Source organism: Saccoglossus kowalevskii, chromosome 9 (assembly GCF_978046115.1).
Source record: "Saccoglossus kowalevskii chromosome 9, keSacKowa6.1, whole genome shotgun sequence".
In the NCBI taxonomy this organism is placed as follows: Eukaryota; Metazoa; Hemichordata; class Enteropneusta; family Harrimaniidae; genus Saccoglossus; species Saccoglossus kowalevskii.
The window spans coordinates 18496571-18520570 of NC_140649.1; the positions used below are offsets into that span (position 1 = coordinate 18496571).

The 24000-nt window shown below is 35.4% G+C and overlaps 2 protein-coding genes across 2 annotated transcripts; both read right to left on the reverse strand.

Annotated features, from left to right (window-relative positions):
• Positions 1-753: 753 nt before the first annotated feature.
• On the reverse strand, positions 754-3371 carry LOC102808324 (bone morphogenetic protein 2-like). Its single transcript, XM_078014009.1, has 2 exons — positions 3323-3371; positions 754-1553 (listed from the first exon to the last, which is right to left on the reverse strand). Exons 1-2 carry the CDS (start codon positions 3369-3371, stop codon positions 754-756), a joined length of 849 nt encoding a protein of 282 aa, XP_077870135.1.
• A 3085-nt stretch (positions 3372-6456) lies between these two features.
• LOC144363066 (uncharacterized) lies at positions 6457-13705 on the reverse strand. Its single transcript, XM_078014008.2, has 2 exons — positions 13401-13705; positions 6457-6684 (listed from the first exon to the last, which is right to left on the reverse strand). The coding sequence occupies exons 1-2, from the start codon at positions 13696-13698 to the stop codon at positions 6665-6667; spliced, it is 318 nt and encodes a 105-aa protein (XP_077870134.2). The 5' UTR covers positions 13699-13705; the 3' UTR covers positions 6457-6664.
• Positions 13706-24000: the final 10295 nt, after the last annotated feature.

Consider the following 24000-nt stretch of genomic DNA (forward strand, 5'->3'; position numbering starts at 1 on the left):
CATATGATAAGCTCCGCTCGACAAAGTCGACAGCGGAGCTAAAAAAAGGGAAACTTGAACAGCACCTTAAAAATGAGGCAATTCCTTGCAGTATTGGCAAAGTAATAATTCTGATGTGACAAAATAATAAGACCACAATTGTATCAATCACATTTTAATGTCTGACATAGTGTATGAACAGTTACTTTTCTAAGATGTAATTTTTCCATGAAACAATGTATGTGCTACATGTAAGTTGTTGTACTATTGTTCTAAGACGCATGCGCAATACAAGTGTATTAAATATGGAAAAAGAACCAACACATACCAAATATTATACCTCAAAAGTGAATATTCGTGGTGTATTTGCGGTCTAACCGGACCGGAAGTGGGAATTTGTTACTACTCTAAATATCCAAACATATTTTAGTATAAGGTAGTAATAATTATACACGATCAAAGTAATGTATTCAAAGATAATTACTACTGGAACTAAGACAAATATAAAATAATAACACAATATGTGAATGTGAACCTCGCAAATCTGAGACAGCTCTTTTACATTGTGTATGATGGGAATGATAAATCTTACATTGTGTATGATGGGAATGATAAATCTTGCAATTAAAGCTAAACAGTTCTTTCAAATTGATGACCCTGTTGCGGATCACATATACTCACATGTTGAGTCATGGATCAAGCAAAAGCAATAAATAAGCCTTTTGAAACAAAAAGATTCATTGAAGCCGGTGCCATCAAAGACCATGTTGCTGGTCACATACACCCACACATTGAAGCCTGCATATCTTCCATTGTTTCTAACCCTATGGAATTACCAGGAGTGCGAAAGAGGATACTAATCGGTTTCAATACTGTGGGAACACATGATGCTCTTGGTGGGATTGACCTGGGAGATTGACGTTGCCTATACCGAGAACGAAGAATATTACGCACGTAGGAATTATTTGTGTTATTATATCGTGCTGTAGCTTTGAGAATATATGGGCATCGTCCAGCACAGTAATTGGCGGCGACTGTCTTGGGCCGAATGATCCAGTTCCAGCCCAAGTCCTGAAAAGACACTGTCCAATGATACAACTTACACTCCTCGCGCAGTTTAGACTTTGATGGTGGTGATCTTTTTACAATGACAGACGAAAAATCAGATTTCCGTTTACCAGTAACATCATCAGGTCGAATTCCAAAATATAAAACCAATAGTGGTGATCTGTCAGTATTTTCCTTGAAATGGTAGAGTTTATCGAGCGTTGCGTCCCCAGATCCGTTTGTAATATGCAGTTTATATTTGAAAGGTACATCCGTGTGTTGTGTGTCCAATTCTATGACATCACTACTTACATCAAATACGTCATAGGGACCTGACTGTTTTGCCTTGATATTGTACGTTGGCATAGTTTGTTCTGTAGCAGCCCCGATACTCGCACTATACGGATAACCTATTGATTTACGTTTACGATTAAGTATAATCTCAGCTGCAGTTAGATGAATGTCACGTGGTAATGTCTCCTGCTCCACTTTGAACTGTAGATTGTATTCGTGATCATGCGATAATCCTAGAAATTACAAGAAATATAAGTTACTGAGAGAAAATAAACACTAATAATGCAGGGAAAGTAAAACAAAAATCTTATATAGGCACTACAGTTTCTATAAGTATATGTAGTCACGGTTCTTTTTTAGTAACCGTGATGTAATGGATATAATGTATATAATACATAGTTATAAAGTTTTTGCTTATTTTTTCATATTTTAATGCGCTGCCTGTGGTGAGACACCGTTTTCATTTATCTTAATTGGATGGTTTCATTTTACGAACGTGTTTCAGTAATGTGAAGCCTAGAGTAACGCTTTTTGGGGAAACTACAATGCTTATTAACGAATCATCGAAAATTCCTCTGTGGAAGAAGAACACATCAGAGGGAATTATTTAGACTGGCAAATCGGGACTTCTTTTTTGTTTTACAAAAAGAAATAATTAATTGTTCTTTTAGTCCTTTCAACGTGATCGCGAAAACAAACCAGACCGCTAAAGCATCTGCGGGCGCTTGACTTCTATGAATTATTCATGATGTCATTGATTATTCATGAGTGGTTTGTGAAAGTAAACATGACCTTTTAAAGGTTGAGTCGATTCGATCGCAGAGATGGATACTTTAACTTTCTAAATGCAAAGGCAATACTTTCATCTGTGTTTACTGAAAATATGTCGATTTAAATGTCCAGATCTGACGTATACAGCTGCACTTTGATTCGTCAACAACTTTTAATTAACATAACCACCGGAGTGATTTCGCTCTGGTTTTCACTCCAACGCAGGGGGTCACCTGCAGATGCGTCAAGTCGGGATTTCTTTCGCAATCACACTGGTTTTTGCGATCACGTTAACAAGGTTAAATTGAAAATTAATTATCTTTTCTTTTGTAAAACAAAAAAAAAGTCCCGACTTTGTCAGTCTAGGAATTATTCTGCGTGTGAAGAAAGTTATAACGCAACGCCGGAAATTCTGTGTATGGGAAATTACTGTAAAGGGGGTAATTATTCACTGGGTTTTAATTTAGCTTATTACGCTGACTGGAGAAATGCGCTAAATTAAAACACAGTGAATATGTAAAATTTAGCATAGAACACATTATATAAATGACGAAGCCGTGAATTTAAAACCCACTAAATATGCCTGAAATGGTAAATCAGTGAAATTTAAACCCAGTGAAAATTAGTCATTTTACAGCATAACGCCGCACCAGGAATTTCCTTCATACGCGTTGTATACGTCGCTATAGTGAACTTGCAAATCATTCGTCGCTTTCGTTTAGTCAATCAAGACAACTAATGTGAACGAAAGGCACTGGCGGTACCAGAAATTCGGTGAGGGGGCACTCCTATTTGACGTGGTCGAAGGTGGACTGGGTTTGCCAATTGAGTTGGCGTGACTCCCCTAAATCCGCGCGTGAAAGGGATCGAAAGCAACAAAAAAGACAACGTCCGGCCAACCATAAAACGTGTATCATTCTTTTCGTTTCTTTCTTGCATTTGGCAAGTTCGCAAATGGGACACTATACCAATCGAACACGATGCGAAGCACATCCATCGCCGCGGCCAAATAAACACACAACAACGACTCGCCAGAAGTCACCCCCAAACAAATTGTTATTGTCCTATCCCTGTATGCCTTACTTAAAACATACGTTGTAATATAAAATTACCGACTCATACTAGTGCGCTGATGTCTCAGTTACCTCCATTTACCGACTCATACTAGTGCGCTGATGTCTCAGTTACCTCCATTTACCGACTCATACTAGTGCGCTGATGTCTCAGTTACCTCCATTTACCGACTCATACAAGTGCGCTGATGTCTCAGTTACCTCCATTTACCGACTCATACTAGTGCGCTGATGTCTCAGTTACCTCCATTTACCGACTCATACTAGTGCGCTGATGTCTCAGTTACCTCCATTTACCGACTCATACTAGTGCGCTGATGTCTCAGTTACCTCCATTTACCGACTCATACTAGTGCGCTGATGTCTCAGTTACCTCCATTTACCGACTCATACTAGTGCGCTGATGTCTCAGTTACCTCCATTTACCGACTCATACTAGTGCGCTGTTGTCTCAGTTACCTCCATTTACCGACTCATACTAGTGCGCTGATGTCTCAGTTACCTCCATGCAGACAATTTACACCTGCTGTCAAAACGATATGCAGGTTAGAGGTCGGGTAGCAGACTAGTATGTATACATAATGTACGTATTTCATTTTTCTAAATATAATAATTTTTTTTTTTATTTAATTTCCATCGAAACTATTCCGATTACTAACCTTCGTCTCGAGTAACAAGTAAATTGACACTGCTTGGTGCAAGTAAGTTCCTAGCAAACTGCAAACTACAACGTCAATATATATAGCTTGTGTAGAACTATATAAATAAAATCACAATATTAGAAAAAATCTGTTCCCCTGGAAGTACTAGTAATTTTCAAGACACCGGTATTTTCTGGGGTATAGGGAAAAAAGATCGATGGTGTCATATATTGTTGATGTAGCAGCCAAGCACTAGGCAAATGTGGCTCGTGGAAATTTAGGGATTGTACGTAGAAATCTGCATGTTAAATTCGAAGTTTTGCTTTTACATTTGAATGTTATAAAATGACATAGCCTCTATATATGGTTTGGAAGTCACGATCGTGAAAGTCGTGTGTGACAAACGGCATATTCTCAATTTAGTCCGTGTTATTTTTGCGTAGTAGTTAAATTCATGATTTCAAAACCTCCTGCAAGTGACGAGCGAAGTTTCCCCAGTCGTCGCTATATGCGTTTTGCGAGTATTGAGCAATGACCGAGAATAAAAGCTGAACGACAATAATAATTCCTTAAAACCATGTGTTTCATTGGCCGAACAAGTGAAATGTACAAGATGTCCATTAATGTGAATGCTACTCGTGAGTTTTTTTGTTTGTTTAGATGTGCGCATATGTTAGTGCATATAGCAATGACAATATTCCGTGTCAAAATATGTCTACAATAAATCGTTTTAGTATTAGTCAGAAGTATGTGAACTTTTTTGTTCCCTATCAAGCCTATTTTTGAGGGAAAAACGATAAAATAATATGTATAAAAGCCATTGAGCATCGGTTTCCAAAAAACACACAATAAAAACTCATTTACTCGTTAAACAAAACATTTCCACTACAAATATTGTAAATATATATTTCTGATACGATTTTATTGGTAGGTTTGCAAATGTGTATCAAACTGTGCAACAACTCTCTCCATGAGTTGGTTTTGAAACCCAGTCTAGTATTTTCATGGTATTTAGAAGATACATTACCAATGATATTATTACAAGATAAATGATTTGCTTCATTGAACACATACAACAATGCATATTACCACTGGGATCAGTGACCTTTGAATGTGTATCACCAGTGATCAGTCAAGTAGAAACAGTCAACATATTTTATCAGATTTTCTCAATGTTTGCATGATATATTCACACAGTGTATCTGACTATGGAAGATTTTATACTGATGAATAAGGTGACCAAATTTGAAAAAAAAAATGAAATAGAATTAGTGACGTTATTGTGCACACAATAACAATTGTCAACAATGACGACACTGACGACGACAGACATTTTCCCCTTAATATACCTTTCCCTTCCATCTTTGATGATATGGGCTAGGTAAAAAAAAAAGCAGCAAGTTGACGGCGTGTTTTTACCCTGCAATCTTGTGTTATCACAAACGTCGACCACGGTAAAAAACAGGAATAATAAAAATTTTGTTTGTCGCAAAACGAGTTAAGTTAAAATATTATACGATCAAAAATTAAAGCAAAAATTTCAAAAAACACCAAGAAAGTACTAGTACTGTTGCTTGTCTGATCCGTCAACAAACTTCTGTCTATCTGATTTATTTCCGGTATTTGAAAGGTCATCTTTCACGTGGCAGAAAGTACTCATGCGTGTCGGTCGCTGTTTCTAAATGCGCAGTGAAATTGTGAAATGGTACGACATATAATATTTTTCACTCTATGTACACATCCCTTTTAATAACGTTAAGGTTTATCCAATTACTTTTATCATGTTTTATCTGAATGTTTATTGGTAAGACAAAGGTTTGAAGAGGATTTTAACACATTATAACACCAAAAGTAAACTTTCTAGAGTACTTTTTTAATCTTAACTCAGTGGCCCATCCTGTGTTAGTACGTCTATGGAAGTCCGTTAGTACCTTTCATGGTACGTCCATGGTTTAGCGTTCTACCTTATTCTGTGGTGTTTCGTCGCCCACACTACAAATTTGAATAAATACACGTTTCATGATTTATTCGCCAGTTCCGACGGTCGACGAAATACGAACCCGTCCTCAGATAGTGTTTTACGCGGTAATTCATTTTAAGAATGAATTGACCAAATATCCGAGTCCTTATACAATTTATAACGCGGCTCCGCAATCCAAGGGATTGCACCAGTGCGTCATGGGAAATGTAATTTGCATGGTCCGCCCAGATGATTAATTGGTACACAGCTGTTATCATTTCAACCGAAGGTGTTGATTCCGTAAGCTAACATAATGCATTACGCTATTAGCCGATTTGAAAGGACTTATTGAATCGCGTTCAACGCTCATGGGGGCCTCGCAATCTTTTTAAAGCAGTTTTCGTACTTTCATCATGTAGCTCCTTATTTAGTTCCGTGATTGCAATGAAAACTGTTGTTTATTTCAATGACATACGCAATGTATAGTATCGCAATATAGTACAATGTGTTCCATAACGTGTCTTGTCGGCTAGGCAATAATAACGTTATGTAATTTGAAAAAAAGTCTCCAACAAATTAAAAACAAACAAACAAAAAACTTTGTGATACGGCTGTGTAGCAGGGGCATACCCAGTTGCCCGACGCCAAATATACACGATAAGCGGGGATATAGTTCAGGGAACATAAAACATTTTTTGCGAGATCTTTATTTATTATTTCGAGGCACATTTGTACTTTTAAAATTGTCGAGAACGTCATATAGTAAATTCAAGAAGCATTCGCATATTCAAAGCATATTGTCGTCACATCCGCCAATAAACTAATCTAGGGCAGTACCCACAGCTTGGTTCGTCTTGTTATCGACAATGGGGTGAAAACCATCCAATCTTGTAACTGACCTAGTTCACCTCTGTTTCCGCTAAAAAAAAAAAGAATCAAGCAAGATTACAAGCACTACTGTAACCGCGAACGTCTTTTGTTTGCGCACATACACTAAGGAAGTTATTGGAATGTTTACGCACGGTCCCTCCTCTTTCGTGCACACATTAGCTCGTGCCATCCACACTCGCTCGGGCCGGACCACTTCGTGGAGCACCGACGACGCCCCTGAAGTGACCGGACAAACAGCTCACATCATATCATTTCTTATTAGCTCCACGATATCACTTACATGATCAACTCCGTAATTACATAAACATACCTAGAGATTGAACAAATAACTCGGGATTAACACCTTACATTTGCATAAACCCATGACTGACAGCCAGTTTGAGCAGTCAAAACGACTGTTTGAATCATGCTTTTCTGTCGCTTTTACGCGGAAATCGCACTGACATCGCACCGAACTCGTAAATTAACATCGCAGTTGTATCGCGGACATATTCATGTTTGTGTACGACATGAAAATAAAGCACCACAGGCGTTAAGATTGCCGAAAAGAGTGATTTTGCGGAGCACCTCGAAGAGATGTTTCACGCTTGAGTGTCATTTGCATACTGAAAAGTGGCGGCCATCTTTCCTTTTATACACCCAGACCCGCGGTTTAAGTACAAACTACTGGAATAGACCTCCAGCCAACGATAATCACTACACACATCCCAACACCGGCCCTTCGCTCAAACCAATTTTCAAAATTTTCGACTTTTCATATCCCACAGTGAGCCCAAATATTCAAAAGATATAAAGTCTGAATTAATCATTCTGGCTGTCTTTTTAGTCATGTTCATGGTAATACATCTTCTGTATCAAGTTTATGTGGTTTTCCGTTAATGAACAACACTCCATTCTGAAAACGGTGCCTCTTCCCTTCATTCCACGCTTTTTCCATTAATGGTACCATTTTCCTCTTTGCTTGGTAATCCTCCTTACATAAATCTTCCTTCACGAAGATGTCAGTTCCCTTTAGTATATCCCTGGCCTTGATTAATACTATTCTTCTATCTGGTCTATATATAAAAGGTTCAGTAACATTGCTTCTAGAGGAGGTCATGCATTACGCTATTATCTGATTTGAAAGGACTTGCTGAATCCCGTTGTTCGACGTTCACTGGGCCTACGCACTCTTTTGAAAGCCGTTTTCTGTGTTTGTTTCGCTCGTGGTCGACTGTAAAGCACAATTTCTGTAAATGGCGTGACGGCATTGTAAGGTTCTCTCTGAATTGAGCTCATGCCTTTGCTTTCTTGTTATTGTACTAATATGTTACAAGTGCGACCTTTTTATACAATGTATTTATTCATTCACTCGCTGCTATTAGGCGTCGTTTATACAAAAAGTATTGGACGATGCTCGGACGACGAAATGCGTGGACTGACGAAAGATACATCCAGCGCAAGTCACAACTTATGAGGGCTGATGACGTTGTGGTCACACAAAAAGAAGTGATGCCGGAGTGTGTTGTAAGACAGATACGCGGACTGTATCCCAATCTTCCAGGCGTGCCTTATATGGGTCATCTCTGGTACTGAAAAATATGTGTCTTTCATTGATACAAACGAACCAAACGGCCCTTTTCAGGGCCAACAAATATTCCAAAAAGAGAACTACCGTATTGTCAATTACTTGCATCATGAAAAAAAACTGTAGTTTATTTGAATGACTTACACAATGTAGTTGTCGTACAACGTTTGCCATAATGTGTCTTGTCGGCTCGGCAATAATGACGTTATGCAACGTCAAAAAAACAAAAACAAAAAAAAACTTTATTATACGTATACGGCTGTGCGGCACGGGTCCGACGCCAAATATACATAAATATATGCGCGGCTCATACTAGTACGTGACAAAAAGGGCTAAATATTTCACTGCGGGGACATGTTTCAGGGAACATTATAATTTTTTGTGAGACCTTTCAATTTATTTATTTCGAGAACGAAGAGAAATTTGAGAAGCATACTCGACATATTGTAGGGGACGTATTTGGGACTCCCTCGACTCTTTTCATCGATATCAGAGTGAAACCCATTTTTTTTACAGCCCTGCATGGAACTATAAACCAGTTCCATGAGCCCTGTAACCGCGAATGTCTTTCTTTGCGCACACACACAACAGAAATTATTGGTATGTTTACGCAAAGTCCCTCCCCTCTCGCGCACACCCCAGCTCGTGCGATTCGCACTCGCTCGGGTCGGACCGCTTCGTGGAGCGCCATCGTCCCCTGAGATGAGAGGACGGACAGACAGCTCACAGCATATCATTTATTATTAGCTCCACGATATCACTTACATGATCAACTCCGTAATTACATAAACATACCTAGAGATTGAACAAATAACTCGGGATTAACACCTGGTATTTGCAGAAACCCATGACTGACAGATATATATATAATAATAATAATAATAATAATAATAATAATAATAATAATAATAATAATAATAAAGATAATTTATTGCATCCTTAGAAATACAGTGTTTCCATCAGTTTATAGCAACAAAAGTAAGATATTAAAAAACAAAATAACAAAATAACTATAGCAAATAATAAATGATAGATTTTAGTGTTTTTGTTAAGTATCTTTCTCGTTTCTCATTAAGAACGAACTGTGTATAAATTCTCCAACAAGTTTGATTACATTTGTGTTAGAATTTTTCATTAAGTATGTAAATTTCTGTTGGTCAGTTTTTGTTTCATCAGGAAACTGTATATTTGAGAATATATCCATTCGCAGTGTGTGATATTTTGGGCATTTGATGAGGAGATGCATTTCATCTTCTATGTCTGCTAAAGTACATTGTTTACAAATCCTGTTTTCCAAAGAAATTTTAGGTTGGGTATGTCTACCCTTTTCTATTGCTAGGCTGTGATTACTTGTTCGGAATCTAGAGACAGAAATTCTATGTTTTAGATTCAGTATAATTAAGTAACTTTCAAAGTTGTAGTTTGTTTTGAATTGAGTATATGTTCTCAACTTAGGTTTATCCATAATTGTCTCCTTCCAGAATTCAATATATTTTTGTTTAATATTGTTTCCTATTCTCTTTATATTTTGTTTTGTTGCATTCAATTTGTCATTGATATTCTTTATATCTAATGTGTTATCTTCCTTATTTAACTCTTTGTAAATTGACATAATCCATGGGAGTTTGCAGTTTATCTGTTCATGGTATGCCTGTATATCACGGATATATTCATGTTTGTGTACGACATGAAAATAAAGTATCACAGGCGTTAAGATTGCCGAAAAGAGTGACCTTGCGGAGCACCCCGAAGCGATGTTTCTCGCTTGAGTGTCATTTGCCATTTGCCGTGTTGAGGGACGGTGCATTTGCATACTGAAAACTGGCGGCCATCTTTCCTTTTATACGTCAGGACCGGCGGATACAACGAATATAGATAGTGAATCCTGCTAAATTGTGGCGATTAATAGAAACTGCCCAGCCATGCAAGAACTAGGGGGTATAAATCATGTTATGTAGACATCTCACTAAAAGTATTTCCCTCTTTTACTAAAAAGTAATCACACATATTCAGGTGGATTTATTAAACAATATAAATGCTGGAATAATTAATTGCCTACCTAACCGTGACTACCCAACATGCAGACACCTTCCAGACACTTCCATCGATGTTCTTATTAAAGACATTAGTGTCTTTGTTTTAACTTTCTAATCGTGAAAGTATGTAACCTGCAACCAGCTTGGACAGCATTCCTCCTAATGTGTGTAAAATGTCCAATATTTCAAATAAAAATCGCAAATCATTTTTTCACAATGGAATTATTTTGTCCATGTTTATTTCATTTATGCACGAAATGTGTGATAATGTAGTATTGTGATGACAATATAGCAGGAAAACTTGTATATATATTATCATCACATTACTACATTATCACACATTTCGTGCATAAATGAAATAAACATGGCCAAAATAATTCCATTGTGAAAAAATAACGTGTTTTGAGTGTCATTTTCCATTTGCCGTGTTGAGGGACGGTGCATTTGCATACTGAAAACTGGCGGCCATCTTTCCTTTTATATGACAGGACCGGCGGATACAACGAATAAAGATAGTGAATCCTGCTAAATTGTGGCGATTAATAGAAACTGCCCAGCCATGCAAGAACTAGGGGGTACAAATCATGTTATGTAGACATCTCACTAAAAGTATTTCCCTCTTTTACTAAAAAGTAATCACGCATATCCATGTGGATATATAAAACAATATAAATGCTGGAATAATTAATTGCCTGCCGAACCGTGACTACCCAACATGCAGACACCTTCCAGACACTACCATCGATGTTCTTATTAAAAACATTAGTGTCTTTGTTTTAACTTTCTAATCGTGAAAGTATGTAATCTGCAACCAGCTTGGACAGCATTCCTCCTAATGTGTGTAAAATGTCCAATATTTCAAATAACAATTGAAAAAAGCGCGCCATGTCCCGACGTGTCATTAATCTGTCATTAAGTGGGAATTAAAAAAAAGTAAAATTAGAAATATAGCTAACAAGTTAGGTGAGCAAACATACTGTCATTTCACAATCATTCCTCCCTGTAGTTTGTACACAAATACCGGTAAATGTTAAGGATGAGACCCAGGTTCGTGATATATTTTTGGACATTTTTTTTTTATATTTTCAAATGTTGCAAAGTTGTCTTCACACTAGTAAAACAAAATAGTTAATTTTGAAAATAACAACATAACGGCGTAATCTCAACTTCCGGTTCCCACGTTCTGTGATTGAATATTTTTAGAGTTGCCGACCTATTTTCAATGTTAGACAACACGTTCGCAACAAACATAACCTGCGCCGTAGACAAAATCATTGTATGTATGCATTCCCCAATTCAAGATTTGAAATCTTTCATCAAAAAGGGGAATATGTGACTGACTTTCGAGATTTTTGAACTATTACGTTTTATCACACTTTCTCACCTTGACATATAAACAAAATGGCGTATGGGCCTGTGCTAAAGATGTAATATGGAGAAGAATTTGTAATTTCAGTATTGTTGTCCGATACAGTGGACTATTATTTATCATGACATAAAATGCAGTTGTAGCACATTTCTGAGTATTCATTTATTAATGCATATATACACTGATTGTTTTTGTACCTACAAAAATTACACATATACGTAATTACGTACACTTTTAAATCAGTCGCGCATACATCATATATGGACAATTTTTATATTTGTCTTGCGTCACGTGACTCTTCAAGACTTTTATTTTAACACATAGAGGAAAGCTGGTGTTTCTGTGTCACATTACTTTGCAATAACGCATTCCTACCCCATATTGGGTAATTTACGCACCAGATTTACGCCGAGTTAGACCTAGCACAGTTTTTCTAGTGTTAAACATTAATATCCAAACTAACTGTATGGTCTTCCAATAGGGTTTCAAGATATTGGTTACTACGCTACATAATTATGTGCATACAAGCTGAATTTCGAAGTCAAAACGGTTGAAAATGCGATAAATTAGGTAATTGTATCCATATTGTAACCAAAAGTCAAAAAAAAAAAAAACTTATTGAATATTGCTTGTGTATTGGTTGATCAATAATAATAGTTTTAATATTTCTTGTGTCCTACTACGTTTCAAATTCATACCAGCATGGGTATTATGTTATCAGACAAAGCTGAAATATATATATCACATCCGTTTTTCGAATTTCTAAATTCATCTTCTACCATTAAATTCCAGATTTTATTGTTTAAATTGCCTTTGTTCACAAAACTCAGATAAAAATAAGGTTACCGAACTACTTTTAGTTCAAAACGCGGATGAATCATCCATTTCCCATTGGATCCTTTGTTAAGATCATTATATCATATCATATCATATCTTACATTTTTGTCATCATATGTACTTATAATATTGTTACATTATTAACATTGGGAAATTGTAAAGGGTATTATTTATTTTTCAACACAGATTTCAATGTAAATTATTCTGGAATAATTTTTAATTTTTTTTCAGACTTTCAGACAATATAATTATGTGACACACAGGCCTTAATTTGCCGTAAATTACCACGGAAGGAAAACACAATACACAACGAAAGCTAAATATAGATGTATAAAAAAACACGTGATTAGGCTTTCCCATGGATATGGTTGATTAAATATGATTTTCACAAACCATCTACTCATATAAGCTTCACCAAAGTGTTTTGTACAGTCAGTTACATGAGAAATTATATCCCTGAAATCGAAAGAGACTTCTGGAAAAATAAAGTGAGTGGTCTCGAGTGAATGAGCACCGAACAGTATAATTGATTTGGTGATTAGACACAATGATCGTCACTACAGGCGAGCTTTAGTGATCCAGTGTTTCATAGTTTGTTGCCAAACCAACTGATTTTATCATTTTTTATGGTGATCACAATATTATTCGTGGGGGGTCTTCTGCGAATATTACAAAAAAGGTAATTTTTTTCGCTATGACATTTTGTTTTCAGACAATTTAGTGTTTATTCACAATGCATTGGCATACTGGCAAACTGTTTCAAGCTTCTAGAACGTGATTAATTATCATTAATTATTATATTAATTAGTAAAGCACGGTAAGTTTTTATTTTTATGGAAATCTGTGGTTTTATCAATAATGATGACGCGGCGATGCGAGTAACGGTCTTAGTGAATTAGTCAAACTATGGCCGGTAGGAGACGGTTATCACTTACCTGCCTGTATTCTATAGCTCGAGATACGATAGCGTTGGTTAGTAAAGCCTTCCTTCTTAATAGCGTTGTACAAATACAACATATACCGCGGTGTTGGCAATAACCCTCCAGAACTCGTATCATGTATGTCCATCTTCTCAGACATCACCACATCTGACTTAGTGTTACCCGGGGTTAGTGCCTCAAGTCGGTAGTCCAAGACCTCTCGCAAGTTGACATTCCGTCGAATTTCCGCCTCAATGGCGCCTTGGCTAAAGACGAGAAAGACCGATAGTAGTACATACGTGGAGATCGCCATGGTACCTGTTACGTGTTAAATGATTCGATAATATGCAACGTTGGTTTATTTTATACAATCGCAACGAAATACATAACATTGACCATGCTTGTATTAATTTACAATAAACATATCACATAACATTCTTCAAGTATTGATACATAAGTAGGGATGTGCCAACTACGTTCTGATGGAATTTTCTCTTTATTTATTGTGGTTACCAAAAAGTTGTTTGTAACACATTTCTATAAAACGACGTCCTAGCCATTGCTGGCACTTCATTGTCAACAATTTAAAACGTAACAAGCGCATATCATCTATCGCAGAATCCCCACATATAGGTAAATTTGAAAAAGTTCGTACCTTGCCACAGATCTTGTCAAGGACTCACGCATTATGTTAATCATCTTTCATCTGTACAAAAATAAGGTTTATATTACCCAAAATTAATTCAAGAACCGAATGCAAATATTGTCATAAAAATGATCTACTTTTTGTGGGTGGTGTTCATTTTACGTGTGGACAACAGCAGACGGAATGTGCGAAATGGGCAAAGGTTATCACTGGAAACGAGTGTTGTGTTTATCAATGCGTGAAAATAATATCAAATAGCAATGTTATCTTTTAGTTCTCACATCTGGAAAATTAAAAAGAAAAAAGAAAGAAAGATATAAACTGACCTAATTAATCGCCTCTCAATACCATTGGTGTATACATCACATATAATGTCTAGTAGAGAGATATGTGTTGTATCTACTGTGAAGTATAGATGATATCTCATGAGTGACCCTTTATTAAATGAGTAGAGTAATTGTTTTAAACGTTCGCTGTAAAATCGAATTAAGGGATTGACTATTAGAAAACGACGGAAGCAGGAAGATTTTTTGAAAACACATTGTTTTGATGCAGACACCGAAATAAATATGAGCCATCTTAAAATGAAAAACAGTGTTTTTTTAAATTTAGACGAAATGTGAGTTGCTATATGCATGTTGCCATGTGCGCCATATTTGAATATATTGACTCACCAGTACGCACACATTGCTCCACAGTCAGCTGGCGCACACGTGATAATAAAATAAATACGATATTTACTATATGGCTGCCGCCATCTTGAATGACGCATACAACTAAATAAGAGACAAGTTGTGAAACGCGTTTTTCAGATTCCTACAAATCAGGACAAAAATACCAATCTTTCACAAAAATACGGTCCGTTGGGGTTATATTAAGCCAACCGATAACAAAATTCGACCTAATTCGTCGTTTTTGTGTGGAAAAATCCCTTGCATACGAGCACCTAATTACGCGAAGAACCTAGAACACTAAGCCGGGGTATTTAAAACTAAAAATTGGCATTCCAGCTCAGCAGCCAATCAGCGACGGCCTAACACTTAGATGACAAATTTCGGTTTCAAATATATACACAAATGAGCACTGAAAATGAATGTATACATATATTTAGAATGTGTTCAAAGTGTGCTAAATACTATTTAATCAAAAACATAAAAACTAAACATGAATGGAAATAATAACCTCTGGTAGGGCCTTGTCGCGTTAATAACCTATATACCATATGATGAATGACTTCTGGTGGGGCATTGTCATGTCGATGACCTCTGTAAGGGCACTGCCATATTGATGACCTCTGGTTCGCGTACCAATTCAAAACAACGTAGAAGAGGTGTTTCGTTTTTCTAAAAGACTTCGTCTCTGTAATTTGCGCGTAGTTTAATTAATATTAACCAGTCACGGACAGGGTCCCCCAATCTGCCCTGGGGAGCTTCGTGCGAGTACTGACCTATGATTGAGAATGAAATCTAGCCTGAGAACAATGTTCTAACTTTCGCGTAAATGAAAATTAGAATTACATACATTTTTTATAGTGTTGCTCGGCATATGGATTGTCTTCAGGTATGACGAACTATTTACAGTAATTTGAGATTTTTGGGATACACTCATCTAAAGTTCTTTTTAGATGTCTTCATTGGTTATCCTTACATAATCTTGCCCATAACAACTCTAGTTTTAGCACCTCCATACATGGGAGGAGTACTGTTCACATATTTCACAATTACTAGAGATATACATACAATCAGTACGAGATCGATCAGCAGTTGCTAACATACTTTATATCAAAGCAGGATCTGGAACACACAAGGTATTTTTTTCCGAAAACATCCTGTCTATTGTACGAGCAGGTGTGTTGGATATTTTAGATCAGGAACTCGGGTAGCATTAATATATTTAAAGAAATGTTTGGATGTATTTTAACTACATTCAATTTCAGATTGCGCGCGCATTTGTATGTATTTTGTCATTTTCATTATTTTGTCTAGTTGTGTATGTATTCTTTTTTTAGAGTTATAGAGAGGATATCTGAACATTCGTAAATAAAATTATAATATACAATAATACAATTTACAAGGATTGTGTACTAGTTGTCATTACACCTCCTTATTACTGCACCCCTACCATGTCACCTAGTTCCTATTGCACCCCAAAGCATAGATCTGATTAGTTTTGGTTGAAATATGTGGATATTAACTACTTAATTTGCATAATAATTATCCAATTTTCAGCTTTTCCATGGATATCTCAAGATTCATATCTGTATTATCTCAAGTACTGTCCTATTAAGCACGCCTCAAATTATTTGACAATAGTCTATAATATTGCTTTCTAGGTTTTTATTCGTTAATAAGTTTGGAAACTGCAAAATATTTTTTTTATTTTATATTTTACTAAGTTGAGATATTAATGAGCAATTTAAGCCACACCAAGCATATACAAATAATAAAACCACGGTAAGTTATTTTGATTTTGTGTGGATTGTAGCAGCGCTATTCAAACGCGTTCAGTAGTACGGCGCTGTTTACTTAATGCCGTTCAATGCCCAATCTCTCTGATTGGTCTATCAGTCCTATTAGAATTCACAATTTATGACATTTATTTATTTTCTTTTTTGTCCAATATTGTTTCATGCTCTCATGAACAATATTAAACTGTTTCATGTTTATTTGTTCATCAATGAAACGAACTACAGCCGTAAACCTACTCTAATACTACTACAGTCTACGAATATTTGGGGTTTCTTGGAAAATTCACTTATTTATAATTACGGTAAAGCCAAATGCCAACTAAAACAAGTCCATATAAAGTCATGTAAAAAAAAGCCCATAAAGGAGTAAGGTATATTGCTGTCGTGGCCGGGCCTGGAATTCATCCAACTGATATATGTGCGTGTAGTCAAGTTCTGGGACAGATACTAGCCACATGGTATGACATTTTAATCAGCTTTAAGTTAAACGTGTCTCCATAACTATCTATCTTAACAACATAGTTTCATGAAAATGTCGTATGGATAGTATATGTTGTTGTTTTAAGAATACGCTTTATGGAATCCATCTGATAATTTGTCTAATCTATCATGTTTTCAGGGTCAGGAAATTTGATAAACAAGAAGACATATGCTAAATGATGTAAATTAACTGCCATAATTGACCTATGCGGTATATATCAATGTAACAGTTTATAAATGTATTTGACTTTGATTCACATCAAGACAATAAACATTAAGGTTGCAGAGTGCGTCGATTATGATTATTTACTCCTCGTTACATCATTTATTTAACTGTAGAAAAAAGTGTGGAATTCGAAATCAACCTGACGGCCAATCAACGCCACGACCTATGATGGGATCGTTTCCATGTGGCCTTGTGTAATGCTGTTCATCTGTGGTAGCTTGTCCAATTTCTCAGGCGTGGTATGGGTATAAATATAGGTATCTCACTGTGATACGTGAAAAGCCTGGCAGGGTAGTCCAACAAACACTTTGTTTTGCCAAGCTTTCGATGATGCATGTGAGTTTCGATAGAGAAATAGAAGAAAAAAATGGAATTTCCGTAATAGTGACTGACATATTTATGACATAATTAAAATCCAATTACATTAGAAATGTCTTAATAATTTTCTCCACCTCTGAAAACATGGGTAGATCCATTTAATTTAGCATATTCGCTTCTAGTTACGGAGATAATGCGAACAATTTGAAATTTGGCGGCCGTTTTGTTAAAATATGAAAAGTAGTTAATAGGATTAAACAGTCTGATTCCCAGCTTTTACCCCAAAATGTTTCTTAGGCAGGGACTGTTTTCAAAACAGGCGCCAGACTATCACAGTGATTTTCGTTCGTCTGATTTTACGGCTTGACAAAAAGTGTTTTTAGCGAGGCGGCGATCCACGCTCTGGACAAAAAAACAAACAAAACAAATTACATAATCCAGTGACAAGGAAATTTATATCGTGAACATAACCATATTCACTGTTTATTCGACAAGCACACATAATATTGGGTCATTCTGTACATTCAAGCAGACAAACAGAATTCTTGGCGCGCTCGTCGTCGCGATGACCACGGTTACTAACCGTGCGCTAACAAATATCGCGTTTCCGAAGATTATTCTCGGTGTTTCGATACAGCGGCGACTAACTATAGGATGCTAATATATGGATTTTTTTTATTGAAAATGATTTGTAAGCATATATCCTCGTGTTATTATAATTGTCTGAAGGCGAACACAACTCTTATTTCCGTATATATCGAGAAGTAGAACAGTGTGAAAAAAATCGTATTCACAGAAGTACCCATGTTTGTCTTGTTTTTGTTCAAAACAATGCCGATTTAATAAAGAAATAACCGTTTTTTGTTGTTGAAGCGGGGTGTTTTTCTAAACGAGTTTATTATAATATGAAGTGTAGTTTTCCCTCACTAATTGAAAAGGGGAACATTTGAGAGGCGACAAACTAGATTCGAACCAACAATTTCCAGATGGTCACTGTACTGAATTAATTAAGCAGGCGATTTGTGGGGGATGGTGGTGCGGTATTGAGTTCACTATGATATATAGATTTATCAGGTGCGACACTACAGGTATTTGCCCAAGACATTCTCAATTGTCCCTCCATTCAAAAATGAGTTACATGTAACATGCAGTATGCATAATCAACATATTACCCCATTCCTGCATCAACTTCATCGGTTGCCAGTCCACATACATTTTATTTCCCAATTGATTACCATATTTGAACTATCGTTAGTATTCCTTATACAATAACTTTTTCTACTTTTTAACTTCGAATTTGTTATTCATAACAGTACAGCGCATACAGGCACATTGATGTGTTATATAATACTCATATGTACAAATAATGATTCTTGTAAAACTCTGAGAAAAATAAATTTCTGCTCATAAACTTTATTACACTGAATAGAAAACAATAAAATACTTTTCTATTGGACCGGGAAATGTAGACACATTAATTGGCTGACAACGCCGTGGGTAAGGCTATCAAGTGATGCTTTAATCGGGCATGTCACGACCTTTGATATATGCCTGAGTTTTACTCACAAAGATAAATCCCACCGTCAGAAAAAGGCGACTAACAAGAGAATTAAAGATAAAGAACAAATATAAAAACGATAACCCATTATATTACAAACCCAAGTGTTTTTGTAGTAGAATTATTGTCCAATTATAGTAGATGCACGATATTTTTACAATAATACGTGAAGCAATATAAATATATTTATTTCCTTGCCGGATTGAAACGACAGCAATAGCATTCCAGGACTCCATGAGATGCAAACTCGGGGATTGAGGTTGAAAACATAATTTATTCCAGCCTGGAAAACAAATTGTAAATTTAAATGTGCAAGTAAAAACTACTCTTTGTAGATCAAAAAACAAAAACAAATAAAATGTTATTTATTTTGTCACTAAATTAAGAATTTCTGCTCACAAACTGCCAATTAGTCTATACAATGTTTACTCAATTGCACTAATATTCACGTTGCCAACGTTACGAGATTAATGTATTCAAAGCCAGTGCATTATAAAAAAAAACATGAGTATAACATTTGACTTGTACCAAGCCATTGAACTTACATTTTTTTTAAATCAACTTACCCTTAGTTCATAATAAAGCGACATCTTACCTTGACCTAAGGAAGGCGTAACCCACTTTCACAATGACACACTGCCACACCGTAATGTACCTCGAAACCAAGAAGTGTCTACATCAGGTTTGCACTGGAATTTTAGTTTCAAAAAGGCATATCTAACTACCAATCTGGTTATACTGATAGCTAGGTGCAAGGCCCCAAGGTGCAAGGGTTCTACTGACCCGAGAATATTTTAAAACTTACAAAAAATACAAAAAAATAATCTTTTAAATTTAAAGTAAATACAGGAAATGAATCTAATCTACATAATCTTTTCTATAATCCATGACATCAATAAGAAATCTTTTCACAACTCTATCAATTTCTTTACATATCCCATAATTTTAATGCTGAGTGCTATCGTTTAAAAGGAAACAGTACTGCTTTACTCTTTGAAATATCTTCATAAAAATTAGTTTCACCATTTTTACATACTATTAGGATATGACTAAACAATTTCATCATACTTTCCTACCTAAAGTTTATTAAATTTAAATTGCCACAATTGCACTTTTTAAATGAGTTAAATTGGGGTGGGAGAGTTTTGTCACGAGAGAATAGAAACCATATATACAATAATAATAATATTTAAATAAGAATTAGCAAAAATTGCGTACCGAATTTGCGACATCGAAAATATCAATTTTGACCATAAATAAGAAAAGAATAATTGATAAACACATAACATAACATGTCACAGCACATGCAATAAGTTGAGAAAAACATGAAAGTTACTGACATAAACATTCCAGCTTACTTTTAGAAAATATTCGTAATATCAGTAACAATACTGTTACATTTGCCCGACATACGTTCGCAACAAATATCGACCATATTGTATAACAACAGGGTCAAATTATATGCCAAAATAACAACAGATATCTACAATACCACCTCCGTATTTGTATAGCTTTTCTCCCCGCGGCACGCAATGTTTTGCATTACAATATTGCCAAGTCTAAAAATTATCATTTATCACTTTCACATCTTTCAAATTCAACACTGCAATAAAAACGAGATACTTCAGAATGTCGCCGATGGTGCTGTCTAAATATTTGCCGGCGACTTTATTTTTTAAATTAAAAATTGTAATTATAACAAATAGGAAAATATGAAAATCTTTCGGCACGAAATTAAAGAACTAATCATGAAATAATAGACCAGTACCAGTCACGATACCAATTATCCTAATTCATAGTATAGTTTCACATGTTCTTTATTTTAACAAAACGTCAATTGATTCTGAAGTAAATATGATCTGTTAAACTTTCCAGGGACAGATCGTTATCCAATCTCTGGCAATTATCACTGACAGTTTCCCTATTACAACTATAATTAAGATTAAAATAAAGTGGTGTGAAGTAATTTAAAGAGTGTCATTTTCAATTGTTTAGTATCATTATAGATACACGTGTCACGTTGTGTTGTCGTTGTTCTGCTGGTTTCAAGGATATTTATTACCCCTAATAAAACACACTTTTAGGGCATCTTAAAACAAACAAGAAGACCCGACTTTGCCAGTCTACGCTCTACGTGTCAATGATTGTCACTACACGACATTCACCTAATAACAATAGAAGGTGGTAAATAACACGTACGTGCAATCACCTCCTATAAACACAATGTCTCGAAACGACTATCTTTGAAGAGCAGACATGTACATTTCAGATTCTACCACACTTTGTCCATTACTGAATAATTTATTCAGGAGTGAGTCTGGCCATTTTCCACTTTGTTATAAACTTAGAATTTCTGGTGTACTTAATTCAGACGAAAATTCGATTGGAAATAATTCCATTGTGAAATTTCGTTGGAACAACGAACTATTGCAAATTTATAGAACACGTGTTCTGGAGAAAACTGCTGAAATTAATTTATTGACTAATCAACTGGGGGCTCATAATTTAAACGAAACAGTTACCCAATTTACAGATATTTTAAAAGAATCGGGAGAAATTATGCAAGTACAGATCCCTAACAAAAGATTATCTTCACACAGACAAAATAAACAACCATGGTATGATGAGGAATGTCGCATGGCAAAATTATATAAACTTTCCCGTTTACGTCGATATCGTGATACTAGTCGTGAGATTGATTTAAATAACTACAGAAGTGCCCGTAATTCATTTCGCTCACTGGTGAGAAAAAAGAAACATACATATAACGAAAAATTGCAGGATAAAAACTTTCTGTATAATTTTGATCCGCATTCTACAGAATTTGGTGAAACTGACACAACATTGAATGTGCCAATAACGAATGAAGAAATTATTCAGTCAATACATACACTTAGAAATCGCTGAATCGCTGAATTTTTAAAATTTTCATGTGATGTGTCGATAACATTTTTGAATGCCCTTTTTAACTTAATTTTTAATACTGGTATTTTTCCAGAAGGTTGGTCAAAAGGTATTATTATTCCTATCCACAAGAAAAACAGTCGAAATGATCCCGGTAACTATAGAGCTATATCACTCATGAGTATATTTGGAAAAATCTTCACCAGTATCATTAAAGCACGACTATCAAAATGGGCAAAGGTTTTTGATATAATCCCAGAGACACGGGCTGGATTTAGGGAGGGCTATTCAACTGTTGATCAAATATTTACATTATATGCCATAGTTCAGAAACAGTTAGCCAGGAAAGGGGGGAAATTGTATTGTCTCTATATAGATTTCCAGAAGGCATTCGACTCGGTTAACAGGGATTTTTTATTGTTTAGACTGGCCAATAATGGTATCAACGGAAAAATGTATGTAATTTTACAAAGTATTTATAAAGACGTCAAATCATGTGTTCGTGAAGGAGGAGTCACTTCGAGATTCTTTGAATTGAAGAATGGGGTTCGACAAGGGTGCATGATCAGCCCTATTTTATTCTCATTTTACAGTAAAGAGTTTACAAACAAGTGGGATTTAAATATCAACTTAAATACAACTAAAATTGTAGTATACAGAAATGGGAGATATCTCAGTAAATATGAAAAGTGGTACTTCGAGAACAAGCAACTTAGTACTGTTAGTTCATATGAATACTTGGGATTGGTAATGTCATGTAAATGCTCTTTTAATATTACCACAGAAAATTTAGCTATAAAAGGCAAAAAGAAATCGATTGCAATCAAAAGATACTTAGGAAATATGCAATGTTTTAAAGCAGACTTGTATTTTAAGATTTTTGACACCTTAATTCAACCTGTACTTACATATGGGTCTGAAATTTGGGGATATGATCAATATCAACATTTAGAAAGTGTACATACATCTTATTGTAGGCAATACCTCGGTATAAATTCTTGTATAAATTGTGTGAACGGGTCAAAGATACTGGAATTACAGATTGGTATATAGACGTTTGTTCTGGCGAAAACAAAACAAATTCAAAGTTTTGGGATTGAAAACTATGTGTCATTGCCACAATTAAAATTGCGCAGAGCAATAGCAAGATTAAGATGTGCGTGCCATCCCTTAGAAATAGAAAGAGGCAGACATAATAATATCCCTAGGGAGAGCCGTATTTGTCATTTGTGCCTGCAAGAAATTGATGATGAATATCATTTTTTACTAAAATGCACTGCATGGGACACAATAAGGAAAAAGCATCTCCCAAATGAGACATAACCCCAAATTTGAATACTCTAGTACAACTATTAAGTTCTTCTAAAAGCCAAATCATTAACTCGTTAGCTCTATTTATTTATAAGTGTTTTTTAATCAAAGATCAAATGAGAATAACCTAATAAGCTTGTATATATATATATATATATATATATATATATATATATATATATATATATATATATATATATATATATATATATATCCCCATCACATTATTATATAGTGCTTATATTATCTATTGACACACTCTTCATCTATATTTTCATATATATTTTGTAATGTAAATTTATTTCTTGTCAATAATTAATTTATATGATTGTTATGATGATTTATATGTATTGCTACTAATTTAACGAACTCTTACTCATTAATGGTGGTTTGTAACCTTGAAATGTCATATACAGTACAGCACATGTCTGGACGTTATCGTGTCAGTGCGATTCCTGAGCTGGCAATGTTGTTGTCATGATAAAGTTGCTAGCGAGTTAAGGGGTCACATAATTAGGATAACAACAGGTGAATATGAATTGTACACAATATGAAGACACACCATCCATTTTCTATGTTTATAGGTGCTTGATCAGTCTATCTACCAGAAAAAGTGAGTAATGTGCATGATGCAACAAAGCTCTTTCGGAAGGGTTAAAACTTAATTTCAGAAGATAACAATAGACCATTTTCCGTACACTGCGA